The sequence below is a fragment of the Myxocyprinus asiaticus genome, chromosome 24, assembly GCF_019703515.2.
Source record: "Myxocyprinus asiaticus isolate MX2 ecotype Aquarium Trade chromosome 24, UBuf_Myxa_2, whole genome shotgun sequence".
Classification (NCBI taxonomy): Eukaryota; Metazoa; Chordata; class Actinopteri; order Cypriniformes; family Catostomidae; genus Myxocyprinus; species Myxocyprinus asiaticus.
The window spans coordinates 38,986,516-39,004,371 of NC_059367.1; the positions used below are offsets into that span (position 1 = coordinate 38,986,516).

The 17,856-nt window shown below is 36.7% G+C and overlaps 1 protein-coding gene across 1 annotated transcript in view; it reads left to right on the plus strand.

The window, feature by feature from the left end:
• LOC127415120 (anthrax toxin receptor 1-like) overlaps positions 1–16,072 on the plus strand; it is a 115,709-nt gene extending 99,637 nt beyond the window's left edge. The window contains exon 18 of the mRNA XM_051653689.1: positions 11,104–16,072. Coding sequence (XP_051509649.1) covers positions 11,104–11,517 — 414 coding nt within the window. The 3' untranslated portion in view covers positions 11,518–16,072. The remainder of the gene's footprint in view (positions 1–11,103) is intronic.
• Positions 16,073–17,856: the final 1,784 nt, after the last annotated feature.

Genomic DNA, 17,856 nt, shown 5'->3' on the forward strand with positions numbered 1-17,856 from the left:
GTAAATGGTTACAGCTGGAGTGAAATTAAGAAGCAGCAAAAAAGTGATCCCATGATTAGTCCCATTTACAGTTCTGTTTCCAAGAATCAAAGACCAAGTTGTGCTAAACAATGTAATATGAATACAAAATTGAAAAAGCTTTCCAGAGAGTTTGAGCATCTCAAGATGCATCAAGGACTTTTGTTCAGATGCATCTTTGATCCTAGAGTTGGAGAAGAGATCTGGCAGTTAGTGGTTCTTGAACCATTGCAGAGGAAAGTATATGAAAGTCAACATGAACACGGAGGTCATTTTGGATAGAGGAGTACTCTAATACTCATGAGATGGGGCTACTATTAGCCTAATAATTTATATCCAAAGATATTCCAAGCTGGGTTGAACAGTGTAAAATATGTACACTTGCAAAAGACATGTTTCCCAGAATTCAAGCTTCCATGATGCGCAGTAATGTCACAGCTCCACTGCCATGGACTACAGACAGCTTGAAATGTCCTTGGGAGGATATGAAAATGTTCTTGTCCTCACCGATATGTTTACAAGATTCACGGTTGCTATTCCAACTAAAAACCAGACTGCGAGTACCACTGCAAATGCTCTCGTCAAACATTGGTTCGTCTATTACGGGTCCCAGCCTGTTTGCATTCAGACCAGGGCAGATGTTTCGAGGCAAGTGTAATCAAAGAGCTCGGTACTGTGTATGGTATTGGAAAGAGTCGTACAAGTCCTTACCATCCCCAGGAAAACTCTCAATTTGAGAGATTTAACAAAATAGTGCATGACGTGCTAAGAACATTTCCAGTTGAGAAAAAGAGAGGTTAGAAAACTCACCTTCCAGACCTAATTATGGCTTAAACAGCCACGTCCATTCATCTACTGGCTATTCCCCTATCTATCTAATGTTCAGAAGAGATGCGCAACTGCCTATGGATGTTCTTGGTGGAAAAGGCCTAGAAGAGAGTGATGCAGATAACCTGGATGATTGGGTGAAAAGTCATCACAAAAGACTGTAAACAGCAGTAGAAATTGCAAATGCAGTAATGCAAGAGGCCTTTAAAAGAAGAAAGAGAGCATATGACCACAAGTCCTCCTGGGCACTTGTAAGTCCTGGAGACCATGTGCTGTTGAACAAACACTGGGGCAGAAACAAAATTCAGGATAAGTGGGAACACATACCTTACATTGTAGTGAAACAAAATCACTCAGACATACAGTATTTACTATCAAACCTGAAAAGGGAGGTCCCACAAAGGTAGTACACAGAGATCAGCTCTGACACTGTAAATTCCCCTCACCTGTAACATGGCATGTACACAGACAAAGATCTAGAGATCAGTCTGGATCTGAAACCAAAAACTCAAGACATTGTCTACATTCCCACCACTACACTCACACAATACAAGAGTGGAACAAAGGGAACCAAATGAATTAGAGCAGCAAGGGAGTGTGGTACAAGAAAAAAATGTGGTTGAGGATGTAGTTTCAGAAACAGACCTAAGGGTACAAGAAGATTCAGATGATGCTGACATTTCAGATGTTGAAAGAGAGATTGTGCCTGAACTTAGACGCTCTCAAAGACAAAACCAGGGTACTTTACCTATGAGATACAGAAACGACTATGTTGTGAAATAAGAGTCTCATATTTCAAAAAAAAAAAAAAAAAAAAAAAACTTGTGATATTGTAATGTGTACATATTGAGTTTGAAAAAGATTGTAACTTGTTAAATATGTTTCTAACATGTTGATGTTTTTTGTTGCAGAGATGAGTTGCCTGGAGATGTTCAGTGGAATGGCAGGGTTTAGCTGGGAGGAAATGTAGAGGGTATATTTTGAAATATATAATTTTTTTTATATGATTTTTATTTTGACGGGCAATCTGGTTTTCACACGCCAGACACGGTGAGTGAGAAAGTGCTCAGTCGCGGGACAACCGAGCAGAGAGCGGACACACAAGAGTGCCATGTTACTAACGTTGTGCTTTAAAGTTGAGATTTTTCCTTTGAAAAGCCAACAGAAGACACAAGACAGTTAAGAACTGACAGCACTTTGTGTTTTTGACAAGTTAAATGCTGTATTTTTGAAGAAACGTAATATTTTTGTGTTTTTGGATTTTTGTGAACTGTGAAACTGTTTTAAGTCACAAAGACTGAGTTATTTGCATTTTTGAGGTTTCTTTTTTGAAAATCCTGCTCTGTTCAAGTGTCTGATGCACATGTATTGCTACTGCTGCAGTGCACCATTTTGGAAGAAATCACTCCACATTTTCGCACGTCTGGTAATATAACGTGGACATCTCATGCCTTCAATTATTGTTGTTACCCTGCCACCCAGACAACATCTCTTCGCAGACTCATCTCAGATCATCTCAGATCACCTAAGTTAATCTAAAAGCCAACTAATTCCACCTCAAGTCAACCCATCTCAAACCTTCTTGTTCCAGTTCATCTAAGCTCATCACTACTCATTGCAAACCATCACAACTCCTCATAGCTACAGGCTGGTATCCTTTTCTATTCATTCTTGATCCTTGAAGTACATTGTACTAAATGGTTGTGAACATTGAGATTTCATGTTCACTGAACTTTCATTGAATTGGTCTGAACATTTGAACAAAGACATTGAACTGAATCTGTTCTGAGAACTGATATTCGTTGAATTGAATCACTTAAGTCATTTGAGTGTCTAACTGAACTGAATTGTTTGAAGGGTTTTGACTGAACAACTGAATCAATTGGGTGAACACTTGAATGGTTTTGTGCCTATTTTGTGAGAAATGAACTGACTTTGAGTGTTGACACTTTGACATCTAAAATGGTGACACTGACAAATCATTCATTTTATTGAACTTGTTATTTCATTGATACATTTGGTTCATTTTTGATATCTTCAATCCAAATTCAAACAGGCAAAAAAGACCTAAAGAAAAAAAGAGAAAATAAATACTGTGAAGTTGTTGAATCTAACATGTGTTTTGCCTTTGAATGTTAACTTGGAGTAGGGGCTTCTCACTTACTTTATTTGGTTTGGGGAGGTTGGGGTATGCATGGCCAGACTCCTACAGCGCCTCACACATCATACACTGTACACTTCAGGAAGCCACCGTGTAGTACATACTCACCTGAAGCCCACCTTTCCGATCCCTTTAGTGTTGAGTACAGTAAGGTACGAGAAAACATACATAAATTTGTGTATAGAGACTAAATGTACTGGGGGCGGGGACAAAGATCCTTTTGTTTCTCAGTCTTCCAAGGTAGTATTGCATTAGTACACTCTACAAGGCGGGGCTTAACTCCCCCGTTACAAAGTGGCGTCACGAACAAGATAGAATAGCGTAATTATTAGTTGTCACGTCCCAGGCCTACAAGTTGAAAAAATGGCAGAACTTGAAGAATTAAAAAGAGATGGCAGAGATGCAACAGAGGTTTGCGGAGCAGGCAGGAGCACTTGAACAAGCCAGTTTGTCAATCAGTGTGCATCTTGTTTCCTGGCAGCTGTGCATGAAAATAAATATACAACTTTCGTCCATGTTATAAATTGTAAATGTGAATACATTTATGCCACATTTCAAAGTCTGTGTACACACTTCTGGTTAGTGTTGTCACGGTACCAACATTTCAGCTCTCAGTACTGATACCAGTGAAATTAAAGTTTAATTTAATTTCATCATCAAAATGGTGTCTAATCAATAAATTCTTAAAACTTTTAATAAGTGAAAATAGAACTTTTCAACATGTCATTGTATTTTTGCCAAACTTTTATTTAACAGCTGTCTTGCTTGTGATATTTTGATTAATTATTATTAATATTATTATTATTATTATTATTATTATTATTACAGCAAATATTATATTTTACTATACAGTTGTAATATATTTTTATTCGATTTCTTCAATTTCAGGCATCTAGATTTTATTTTGAATCGTGCTTTTATTATGATGTGTGTTTTTTGCCAGAAGCTTCTTTACTGGATAAACAGTTCAGGACATGGCCCAGTGTGATCACTGAAGACTTTTAAGTCATGTCTGAAATCTCATCTGTTTACACTGGCCTTTCAATCTGACAAATGAAATGTAGGAAGTTTTTAGTGGATGAGCGGTCAGATTTATTTAAAGTACGCAGCTCGTCCACGGTAAGATTGCAGCCTTTAGCGGTTTAATTAATTACTCTAGGACATGTCACGATTTTAATTTGATTAATTGTCCATTTCAGTGGAAAAGGAGTAACAAAGTACACATTCAAAATAAGCCTGTGAGCATTTTAAAGCTGTCGTGTGTCAGTTGTACTGTGCTGGTACCGGATTGAGTCAGTGATTGGTACTACCAGTACTGCAGAAACACTGGTATCGTTACATCTATTTTATGTTAGTATCGACTTGGTACCAAAGTACTGGTACTTTTGACAACACTACTCCTGGTATACAGTACATGTGGCTTCTTTTGCAGTGTATTGACTACTATAGATAGGCAAATCTAACCTGAATTTCATTGCCTCATCAGATCCCCTGAAGGGAGCCTCCCTGTAGCACAGGGGTTGTGGGGGTGTCTAGTACAGCAGTGATTATGATCTCAGTTTAAGGTTAAAACCTTAATTGTTCTTCAACTGCTGATATAACTTGGATCTTCACAAAATGGGAAAACACATCAAGATGTTTCAGAATAAATGCAACAAAGCATTTAATGATGACCTAGATGACTGAGAATCTAAACAGTCCCTACAAAAAAGTATGGTGACATGGCACTGTAGTATCAGATGGAAACACTATGATATATAACAGGGAACTGATTACCATATTAATGTAACATGTATTTAATCAAAGAACACTTTGGTACTGTCATATTCATGGTACTTTTATTGTTTGTGAAATGCACTTAAAAGAAGTGTCATTAGAGACCCTGTGAAATCAAAATTTGGAGTTTTAGTACATGTTTATTAGCTTTGAGGCCATCTATATGCTAGTATAAAAGTTTACAAAATTAACCTGTAGCAGATATGCAAGCTGATCTCACAGTAAAATTGTAAACAGTAGGTTGACTTTTCTTTAGCTGAAATCAGTCAGTAGTACACTACCCCCAGTTGCCAAAGTGGTAATTGTTGTTGGCCATATGGGCATGAGTGAGCACCATATTCAGGGTGAAATGTCCATGTTGGGGCGCCAAAAGCAAGATGTGAATTGAGTTGTTTTCAGCTATACAGGCTGTAACAGTGAATAAAAATGCATATTTTATAAACTGTACCCCCCAACCTAAACCCCAAATTTAAACCTAACCATCAGTGGAGTAAAAATGTAATGTTAAAGGGAAAAATGTAACCACCAAATCTCGCTCATCACTAATTATGCAAACACAATAAATTCCTGGTTTCAATGCAGGATCCGACCCCAGGTCTCCCACACTGATGACGCAACAAGCTTCCCAGTGCACAACAAGGGAAAGAAATCTCATCAGAGCCGATGCAAACATCTTATAAGAGATTGCATTTGTCAGTTAGTCGACATAATGTAGCTAATCCTAGGGTACCCAAAACAACATGCCGACTTACTGTGTGATCATGCTGCGATATGTGCATTTTAAATTAATAGTATCCCTCTTCCAGAAAAATATTGCACCACACAGTTTGTTGTCCAATCAAAGGCACTCTACAATGAGTACTGTATGTCCCTCCCCTTAAAACCACTGCCAACCAACTAAGTGGCAAATCCTGATACCTGGCTGTGACATAAACTTAAGATAATTGACTTTTCTTGTTTCAATAGGAAATACTGAATTTCAACACAGGGTAACCATGCTTCTCAAGTTATTTAATTTAACTGCATACCATGTATAAATATTATAATTTTAATAAAATAAAGTCTAGAAAATGTAAACAATACAAAATGGGGTTAGAATTGCAATTATATGCAACAAAATGATAATGCCAACGTTTCTGACATTTGGTGCAGTAGTGGTTAAATCTATGACGGGTGAATATGCAGTACGTAACACAAGGCAAACAGCTGTGAGCCATAAATCAAACACAGACAGATATTCTGCCGGATAGGGATGTTGTTGTCTGGCAAAACCATCCAAGGTTTCCAACATCTGAAGCTTTAAAATATGCTTCTTATAAAATGGGGCACAGGAGGCAGAGGGAGTCCAAGCAAACCTTTTGGGGGCTTTGCAAATATTTTGTTGAAAGCTATGGTAATTTTTCAGTTAAGGAAATGTTCACTTATAGCCCACCGCACCAAAGCACTCCATGACCATTCAAATTTTATTCTTCTGAATCCTATACAGGGGTGCGTTTCCCAAAAGCATTGTTAGCCAACAATGGTCGCAAGTTCCATCATTACCAACATAGTTCAACAATTTGGTGTTTCCCGAAACCATAGTTCCAACGAACATTCGCAAACAGCATCACAAAGTTGAGTGTTTGGAAATACAGCATTCCATCTGTGGTTTGAAGCATAATTCCTTGTTAGTTTTCTGTGTGGACATCATTTGACTTCGCTAAATTTTTTTAATTGTGCATTCCATATATATATCTTTCATTCTGTTAAGACTTTGACCACGTTTTTCAATCATTTAAGAAAACGGCTTATTCCAGGGTTTTGCAGAAAGTGGCATTAAAATGGGACTTAAACGTGAATGCAGCCATTTAAGGGATTAAAGGCTAGTTAAGAGAAAGTGCTTTAACACACACTGTTTCTGTCGAACAAAACAGCTTACTGTATGTGTCCGCACAAGTGACGTTCTTATAGGTTTTTGAAGAGTGCACATGTGCGTATGTGCTCAAGTGCGTCGGGGGAATCCCAAAGTCTGATGTTAAGGGAAATCCCGCTATTGAAACGCAATCATCTGTTGCATTACATACTGCACGCAGCTTTCGTGTCTTCAGCAGCTTTCACACATTAAACATCTTTCTGGAGTACATGTAAATGAGCTATTATAATTTGATATCTGCAGAAGTTATCACTACACCCCCTGCATAATGTCATTAACAACAGTTCTATATTGTTGAACCAACGTGGTTTGAACGATGAATGTGTGACATAGTTACTATGGTTTTGGGAAGCATTTGTGACTAGCTAATTATTTTCTCCAACGATGCAACGTTCTATGTTGGTTAAAGGTGCTGTAAGCGATTTTTTTTTTTTCATGGAAATGGATGCAAAAAAAAAAAAAAAACTACTCCCTAAAAGACATCATTAAAACAAGTGTCCTGAGATATCTCACCGGTCTCTGTGACAGCTCTAGACTCTGTAAACAGCGAACAAAAATGTGTCCACGGGCCGCAATATATGTATATATATAACTGTATATAATGGCTTTAAAAATTTCATGTGGTGTAACCATCAAGTCAAAATATATTGAAATACTTCTCTTGCATGAGAGTTTACACAACTTAATCATTAATTTAATAAAGAGATTTCATATTTCACATTTTACTGCTCATTTTATAAAATAAATATTAATAAAAGATAACTGCACTACTCATGCAATTTGTCAAAAATTTCTCTCATCATTTACTCACCGTCATGTCATCTCAAACTTGTATGAATTTCTTTCTTCTGTGGAACACATATGAAGATATTTTTATAGATGTATAATGTATTTTGTTCATGCAATGCAAATTCAAGGGGGTCCAAAACTTTCTTGCTCCAAAAAAAGGACATAAAGGCAGCATCCATTTGACGTGAGTGGTTTAATCCATGTCTTCTGAAGTGATAGGATCAGTTTTGGGTGAGACGCAAACCCAAATTTAAGTCCTTATTCATTTTAAATCTTGCCCATGTTCAGCAGGAGAAAAAAGTCATACACGTTTAAGGTGGTGTCACAAACTGTGTTTTCCCCTCACCTTCAGTTCAGTTTCAGTGACTGTTTAGTTTTCCCCTTGTTCATAGACTACATTTCCCAGTATGCACCTTTTTGATTACAGTCACCTGCCCTCCATCTTCCACAGCTGTTCCCTGTTCCCTTATTATTCATCTGTGTATACATACCCTCTTGTTTCCCTTAGTCTTGGTTGGTTCTTGTTTGTTTGTTCGCTTGTAAACATGTTAGTGTTTGAATGTTACTTAGATATTTAACCAGCAAACTGCTGTTGCGTTTTTGATTTCCCTTTTGCCCAGTGCTTTATTTTTATCATTGTCTCTTCTTCATCTTCTTTGGAGTAGCATAATAAATATTTTGCATTTGGATCCACACCCTCTCGTCTCGTCCTTCCCAGTAGCGTGACAGGTGGCAAAAGAGTAAATGATGAAGGGATTATAATTTTTGGGTAAACTATTCCTTTAATAACTTTTAAGTTTGATTTTAATGACACTTTTATTACTTTCTTTAAATGTTTACACTTTTCAATAAAAGTTTTAAAATCTGTGCCCTGAAGTAAAGCCACTTGAGGACTGTGCTATATGAAATGGATTCAAATTTTCAGCCATTGCAAAAACCTTTTCAGCAGCACTCTAGTGAATGCATGTCTTTTGTTGGATAAATATCAGAACCTCAAGGAATTGTGGAGTCTGACCCAGATTCTTCATATTAGTATGACGTGAGTTCAGTGGTTGTGTATCTTGGTTTACATGGCAACTGTCATCATACATTTCTGTGGGGGTTTGATTGAATCCAGTCATCTTTAATTTAAAATAAAATCAAAACAAAACCAGGCTTCACTTCAAGCTGTATTATTACAAGCAACTATGCACTGTGGTCAAGCTATCTGAAGCTATTGTATAATATATAAAAATATATATTGCTGCACTGAATTACATGGGTCTGTTTCTAAGAGCAAATGATAATGCATTTTAATCAGGTGTATAGCTATCTGTCAAAACAGAGAGACAGGAACTTCAGATGCTGTGTTACAGGAAATAATATGAGTGTAATCATGTGCGTGTTTAGTAAAGAAAGCTGTATGGACTGATGATTGGAAAATCAAATAGGAGCTACAGCTGGCTGCAGTCCCGGCTACTCTTGAGAGAGAGAGAGAGAGACAAAGAGAAGCTTGTATAAGTGAGCTGTATTACATCAACGGAATGAAGATGCAACCGAAGCAACAGCATTAAGTATTATCACACCTAAGGAGATGGGTGGTGTGGTGTAAAGGTTAGAAAGTTAGTTAACCCTAAATTGAAAATTCTGTCATTGTTTATTCACCCTAATACCCAACCTGTCTGGCATTTTTCCATGGGAAACAAATTGAGATTTTCAGAAGAATGTTCATGCTGCTTTTCCCCCTATGAAAGTAAACAGTGACCAAAATTTATCAAGCTCCAAACAGGATAAAAAGAACTTCCTATGACGTGCTATACCACATCTTCAATAACAATACAAAAGCTTTGTGTGACACATGAAATGGAAGCCTAAGCAAGAGTTCTATCAGGAAGAGTTCTATCAATATTTAAGTCTTTTTTACTCTAAATCTCCACTTTCACTTTCAAATGTAAAAGTGAAAGTGACAGTTTAGGGTCAAAAAAAAAAAAACAAATGACTTAAAATGTTATCTATTTCTCACCAACGCCTACTATATTGCTTCTGAAGACATAGACTTTACCACTGGAGTCATATGGATTGCTTTTATGTTTCCTTTCTGTGATTTTTGGAGCTACAAAGGTCTAATCACCATTCACTTACATTGTGTGGACCTACCTACAGAGATATTCTTCTAACAATCTTCATTTGTGTTCAAGAAAGAAAGTCATACACATCTAAACAATATATTGTTCTTTGACTTTCCCATGTGAAGAATGTGAAAGTGGACATTTATAGTAAAAAAGGACTTAGATATTGATCTGTTTCTCACCCACACTTATCAACAGGAGTTTCACTCCTAAGTATTACATTCTTGAGCTTTGAGGATAATTAAATTTCACCATAAACAGACTGCAAATGACTTATAAATACTATATTAGCCATTGAGAAATCTTTCTCCATAACTTGTTGATAAAAAAAACAAAAGTGACAAAATTTATTTTTTTATTGTAATTGTAATTTAATTACAGTAACTGTAGCCTACATATGATAATGATGAACATGCCAGTGTTTGCTATATGCATGCTGATTAGTTTAGGAGTGTACACTGTTCAGACCAGCATCTGATAAGGGCTTCATTTAAAATGGCATGTGAACAACCTTACAAAAAAATCTTATTTAAGCAGAAAATCAGATTTGGCCCACATTCAGCTGCAGTGTGAATGTAGTCTAATATATGTATATGTGTGTGTGTGTGTGTGTGTGTGTGTGTGTCTTTGGGGCAGAAGGGGGTTAGTTCTTCATTAGTTAATAGGAAACTGAGGCAGAGAGCTCTCTAATTTCCTCTAAGTGTTTCTGGTAAACAACCAACAGCTTGCCTTTTCCTCTGTATAATTAAAACCTGTCTGGATTTTATAGCTTCCTACAGCTACAGGAGACAGAACAACTATTTTAAGATAGTCAACCCTTTATTTCATTTTGTATTCTCATTTTCAGCTTCAGTTTATTTTTTGTTACATTTAATTGTGCATCAATTATTTTATTTTGTTTGTATCTTTGGGAAATGACTAGTTTTAGTTTTCATTACTTTTAACCAGTACCACAAATTGCAACACACAATTGGAAAATGTTGTTTGTTGCACATGTCAAACAGACAGCTGCTTCCTGTCCAATAGGGTTGGGTATAAAACAAGCTTTTTTAAGATTTTGCGCTGAAAGATTAATTTCCTTTCGAACTCTAAGAGGCAGTTTAAAAAAAAAAAAAAAGACAAATTCCATGTGAATGTTTGCCAGTCAATGTTATTGTTATTCTGCAAGTTCTGAGAACACAATTACAGTTCAGTTGGCCCAAAAATTGGTATTAGATTGGTGGGCTGACATGCTTCTCCTCAAGATGTCTTAGGTAATAGCCATAACCTAAAGTTTTAGAGATTTCAGTCATAAGTCATGAACTTCTGCAGCTTTTTTTGAATGTCCTAGCCACTTGGGCCAATAAGGAACCACAGTAGTAACACCCAAAACACACTAGAAACCATATAGCAACATATGAGGATCACTAAGAACACCCTAGTACCGTGACGGCGAGATTTTCATGGGCAAGCACCACTCACATGTTTGAATTCAAAAATAGCCTATTCATTCTCATGTTTTTTTTTTTCAGGGTCGCTGTATGAACTTCACTCGCATCAAGTCCAGTCATCTTCCCCAGTATCCATCCTACAACCACTCTTCACCCATCTACACCCCACAACGAACCCTCAACCCACCCCCTCCTCAGGGCCAGCTGCCCCCTCCACCTCACAGTCCACCAGCCTCCCTCTCCTCCAGTTTACCTCCCCTGCCTTCCACCCCACCTCCCCATGCTATCACTCCATCCCCACCCAATACCCCTCCACCATCCTATTCTCCACCCCCCATCTGGGCTTCATCTACTACCAATTTCTTCTTTTCTCCGCCCACATCTCCGCCCTCTTATCCACCATCGCCTACTTCCTCCTTGCCTCCACCCCCTCAAGCCCTCCCTCCAGGTAGAGCTCCGCCTCCGGACCGCCCACCTCCACGTCCCTCTCTGTAATGTGGCGATTCTGAGTGGACTACTTCAAGGAATTAAAGAGGAAACAGGAAAGATACATTTCCCATCTCCTCCTTTTTCCAGTAAATGCAATAAAACTTCAAAGACTCACTTTTGGAAACAAGGGCATTTGCTTCCTTTCAAGAACAATGAAATGGACCATGAAATGGCATACAAACCACCATTCAACTCTTAAACTAAAGCGAGCAAAACTCTGAATCACAAATCACAGGCATTGCAATACACTTAACTCTAAAGATACAGTAAATTTGTGTAAAAAGCTAAATGGTGGGTGCCATTTGCTTGTTTGTGAAATGAACTAAGCTTGGAGATCAAAAGTGGTTGGTTCCAATATTGGATCCATGGATGTGTCAGAATTGCAGGCACATGCGGCCATCTTTAAAAGGAGTATTTCGTGATAGTGGAATGCTGAAACAAAACTTTCAGGAGTGCTGTTATTCTGAATATGCATCCTACGGAATATAAGAAATACAGGTACACTATATGGCCAAAAGTATGTGGACACCTAAAACCACCCATAACCACTGGCATTAATAGGGAGTTGGTCAACCCTAACAGCTTCCACTCTTCTGGGAAGGCTTTCCATTATATGTTGGAACATGGCTGTGGGGATTTGCTCTCATTCAGATACAAGAGCCTGTCCTGGCAGTTCATTCAGTTCATCGCAAAGTTGTTCAGTGGTTTCAGGTCTGGGCTTTGTGCCAGTAAAATATCTCTAGTAAGACTCAGTAAAGCATTTGTTTAGATGGACCTTGCTTTGTGCACAGGGGCATTATCATGCTGGAATAGAAAAGGGTCCGCCCAAATTATTACCACAATGCCACTGTATGGCATAGCATTAAGCTTTGTTTTCACTGGAATTACTGGAATAGCCAAACCTGTTAATTAGAAGGGGTTGTCATATCCACATATGTTACATTTGGCCATGTAGTGTATGTGCACATTTTTGGCTAGATTGAAGGGATGAAGTAGAATTGACCGTAGCTATGTTTCTAAGTTGTGAATTGAATTTATACAAAACATTGGAAAAACTATTTTTGAACGAAGCAGCATTTCCATCCCATATGTTTAAAAGAACATAATCGTGGTAAATTGTCAAGTCAAGTAAAGTCATTTTATTGTATAGCGCTTTTTAAAATACACACTGTTTAAAAGCAATTTTACAGAAAATCATGCTGTAATGTTTGTAATGTCTTAAAAGGTTAGTTCACCCAAAAATTAAAATACTCTCATTATTTACTCACCCTCATGCCATCCCAGATGTGTATTACTTTCTTTCTTCTGCTGAACACAAACAAAGATTTTTAGAAGAACATTTCAGCTCTGTAGGTCCTCACAATGGTACTAAAATTTTGAAGGTCCAAAAAGCACATAAAGGCAGGATAAAAGTAATTTATAAGACTCCAGTGGTTAAATATATATCTTCAGAAGCAATATGATAAATGTGAGAAACAGATCAATATTTAAGTCCTTTTTTTTTTTTTACTATAAATTCTCCTCCCTGCCCAGTAGGTGGCGATATGCACGAAGAATCACGCTAAAAGCAGAAGAAGAATGTGAAAGTGAAAGTAAGATTGATAATAAAAAAGGACTTAAATATTGATCTGTTTCTCACCCACACCTATCATATTGCTTCTGAAGATTTAAATATAACCACTGGAGTCATGTGGATTACTTTTATGCTGCCTTTATATGCTTTTGTAGCTTCAAAGTAAAAAAAAAAAAAAACATTTGTTTGTGTTCTGCAGAAGAAAGAAAGTGAAAATAAAGGAATTTTCATTTTTTGGATAACTATTCCTTTAAGTGTCTTAAAGTCCTCACTGAACAGTTTTATTGGAATACGTCATTAAAAATAATGCATTAAAAAAAAAAAAAAAAGAAATTCTCTAGGCCCCCAGTGAGCAAGCCTAAGGTGACTGTGGCAAGGAACCCAAAACTCCATAAGATGTTAGTTAGTAGAGAAAAAAACTTTTGGAGAAACCAGGCTCAGCTGGGGGAGCAATTTCCCCTCTGGCTATACAGCTTGATAATCCCAAAATTAGTTAGCTATGTGCTAAATAAGTCATGTATTAATTAAGTAAATCAATCAATATTTAATGGGAAATGTGTAAAACTACAGGATTTCGATTGATCTTTCTCTCACGCTCAAGAAAATACTGAAATTGCAGAAATGAACCACCTTTGCAAACATTTTATTTTTATTTTTATTTTTCTTTGAGTGAAAAGCAATATATTGCTATAAGAAGGCAAACGGCTTTTGGTATTTCAGGTAACTGTCATTTTATTTGTGCAATATAAATTTTAGTGGCTTTTATTTTGGGTGGCATGTTACTTTTTGGTCTTTGAATGTCAGAAAAAAGTACCAGCTGATAATTAAGATGGTAATAAGATGATAACAGCTTGTGGAAATGCTTCAGTTTTATTAGAACAGCATTCCATTCTAATAAAATCAGCCTGATCTCATAAAAAGTTGCAAAATGATATTATGTGGTTCATTACACATATTCCCTCAGAGAACTCGACAGTATGGAATAACACGAGTTAGTGATAGAGTTAGAGATCAGGATTCTCGCTCGAACCATCAGAGCTTACCCCTACAGCAGGACAGGACCTAAACTGGTGGAGTTGGGGTGACGGTGGGTGAAAACAACATGGCGAGACACAGCTGTAGTACCTTATAAGGCATAGGCTAAACCATGATTGGGTGAGATGTCGGAATTAGATGAATGAATGACATAATGCTAATGCTTACTATGAGTCCTCTGCGAGAATTATCGCTTAGGCTTCCATTTCCGAGGTGAAATGTCCACAGTGTGGCGCTAAAAGCAATTTAAATGTTCCCAAACAGATAGGTTTTTAAGGTTAATGCTCTATAAAGTTTTAAATCAACCAAACCAATGACTCTACACTAAACCTTTAACCTTAAACTGATAGTGTCATAAAAAGCAAATGTGACATGAAAAATGCAATTGCTGAAGCAACCACGTCATTTTATGGTGCTTCTATGACACTTTCGGCTCAAGTGTCAACTCGTGTGCTCTTCAGGACTCGTAACCCGGTCCTTTGCATTGCAAGTGCAACACTCTATCAGTTGAGCAATCCTGCAATTTGGTCATGTCTGAACAAGCTTGTAAATGTAGTTGATTATGTAATGCAAACGTTAAAATGTATCATCTTACAAGATGCGCTGTTGTAAAAGTATTTAGATGTCATAAGATAGTACTGTGTGAGGAACAGGGTGACAAGTAAGTGTTTATGAACTGATATTCTGCCATTTTACTCATGATTTAAGTGAAAGGGAATAACAGTTATTGTTGCTGTAGCATCTCTTGCGTTTATTTCACCATGAAACTGCTGCAATATGTCACGTAAAAATCATTTTGCAAAGATTTAGGTATAGCAACGGATTCTATGTGACCAGGTTGAATTTAATACGTTTTACTTGTATTATCAGAGTTTAATTAAAAAAGTAATACATGAGAATTTGAGAACTTCTTAGTATTTAGCATGCCTTATTTTTGCTTTAAGAACAGCATTCAAGCTGGTATGGACTCCACAAGTTTGTGCAAAACTTGATGATCATATTATCCAGCAAGTAGTATGCTTCAACGAAAGCAAATAAATCTGAATTTGTTTTGCTCAATGTCTCAAATTTGTAATATTTGATTTAGCGTATAGTGCGTAAGAGTCTTAAATATTTCTGGTTAATTCTATGTCACAACCTTTCTTTGTTTCAAATGAATCAAAATCCGAAATCCCAGATTTTTAATGTGGTCTCAGTCTCTTCAACATACAGTGGGGTCCAAAAAAACTAAGAGACCAGCCAAACTAGAAAAAAAGCGAACCTAAGCAACATCACCTTCCTTTGCACATATAACATTTGTAATGGTGTATGGGTGCATTATTAAAAGATTTTGTACAAATAATTAAACCTTTACACATGTTGTATGTATACGTCTACATAGTATGTATCCTTTTGTTTAGCTTCCTTTTGATATAAGGTTCTTCTTCTTTTGTGTTGTAATGTTATCATTAAACATTAACAGCAGAAGATTACAAGTAGCTGTACCCGTCAGAAACTATCTACAACCCAAAGTCCAATGCATTTGATACGTGTTTGTTATTGTTCATAGATTACATGTTGTATATATTATTGTCATAAAATAACACAGCGGCAGGATCCACAATCCTTTGCTTCTAAAGAGCTCTAGTCCTTTTTCATTGTCCTCTGACTCTTAAGTTATTGCAGTCCCATGCCGATGCCAGCGCTGTTTATATGGCTCCCAAGCCTTGTTTTGATGATGGTTTCATGGGTTATTTACACCAAAGAAATCATATACATTAAGCTTTTAAAAGGAATCATGTAAATGTATCATTATCGAAATTACTCTGTTCACGGCAAAGTTATTTTCACTTTTTCTCAATTGTTCTTTTGTTTTTAAATAAAGTGTTGTCATAAAAGTCAATTCAGTTCGTTCTGTTTGTATGTGTTTTGTGTGTTTGTATGTACCTGTATTTTTTATCAGTTACCCTCTATATGTCTTACAACATCACTCAATGAATCTCAACAGTTCAGCTCTGTTTTATATTATGCTGCATTTTTTCTTTTTTTCTTTTTTTTGCAGAAAAAATAAAACATTTTTCTTGGCACAAAGGACAAAGATACTGGTGGATTCCTCTGAGCTTTTCACTATCCCACAAATGCTGTCGATTGAGCTTAACTTGAATTGAACCTGGAATATTCCTTCCAGCACCTTCTTTCACTGACTATTTTTTGAAAAAGAACAAATTAAGTGATTCAGGCCCCTTTGTATACCCTATTTGTGGAAAGTTTCTAATTCAGACAGCCTTTCAGTAAATATGTGCACAGAAATCCTGCGTCTCATGAGACTTAGACCATAAAGTGCTCACAGCGTCATGGATGTATCTGATTTCAAAGGAAGTCAAAAGGCAAGGTTTTTATTCAGTGTGTCATAAGTATCAGCCCAGCAAGATTTGGCATGAAATGCTTCAAGTGCAGCCAAAGATAAGCAAATTAAAGTGCTGGAGAAATATTTGTGGATTAGTATATGCAACCTTTTCTCCAGCAGTGCAGTGGTACCCATGAGACCTATGTAATCTGTTTTTTGTTAGGATTTATTAAGAAAATCTAACGTGATGTTTTATCCTGCTGGTATTTCTCTATGTCTCTCTAACTCTCTCTGTCTTTGACCCTAATATTTATCTTTTATATCAGCTCACTCAACTTGCACAGAGATGTCAGAGTTTTCACTGCAATATTTGACACAAAAAAGACTGGGGGCAAATTTTTACTTAATGAAAAAGTGATTTTTAGAAGAATATCTCAGCTCTGTAGGTCCATACAATGCAAGTGAATGCTGACCTTTGTACCTCCAAAAAGCACATAAAGGCAGCATAAAAGCAATCCATAAGACTCCAGTGGTTAAATCCATATCTTCATAAGCGATATGATAGATTTGGGTGAGAAACAGGTTAAGTCCTTTTTTTACTCTAAATCTCCACTTTCACTTTCAGATGTGAAAATGAAACTAAACAGGCACCACATGTGGCTTTCAGATGTAAAAGTGAAAGTGGAGATTGATAGTAAAAAAGGACTTACATTTTTATCTTTTTCTACCCCCATCTATTATTTTGTTTCTGAAAATACGGGTTCGTATTGATCACTTTTATGTGATTTTTGGAGGTACAAAGATCTGATCACCATTCACTTGCATTGTAAGGACTTACAGTGCTGAGATATTCTTCTACAAATCTTCATTTGTGTTGAGCAGAAGAAAGTCATACACATCTGGGATGGCATGAGGGTGAGTATATGATGAGAGAATTTTCATTTTTGGGTGAACTATTCTTTAAGGCTACTGTGTGTAATTTTTCAGCCACAAGCAGCACCAAACGGAATAGAAAAAATAATGATGCTTCACTGTTTTTATCCCTCTGCTTTTCTGTGTTTGCAATTTTCCAAACAGTGGTGGAGATACTGATTCATTGTTCTTTTTGATTTTGTTTTCACTGATTCGTTCAGTAAACATCTCTGCAGATTATATATTTGTGCCAGAAGTTGGCGACAGATGAGCGTATTTTGTATTGTAAGTCACTGAATCATTGACTCATGTTTTTCATTAAACAACACATAGTCAATCAGGACTGAACTGTAGGGGAATACAGTTATACCCATTAGAGAGACCAGAATGAACTATGAAAAACAGGAGTCAAAGTTGAGTTTCAATCAGTTAAAAAAGAGTTTATTGAAGACAAAGTTCTCAACATTTCCAAAGGCAAAAGACAGAAACAGAAAATAAG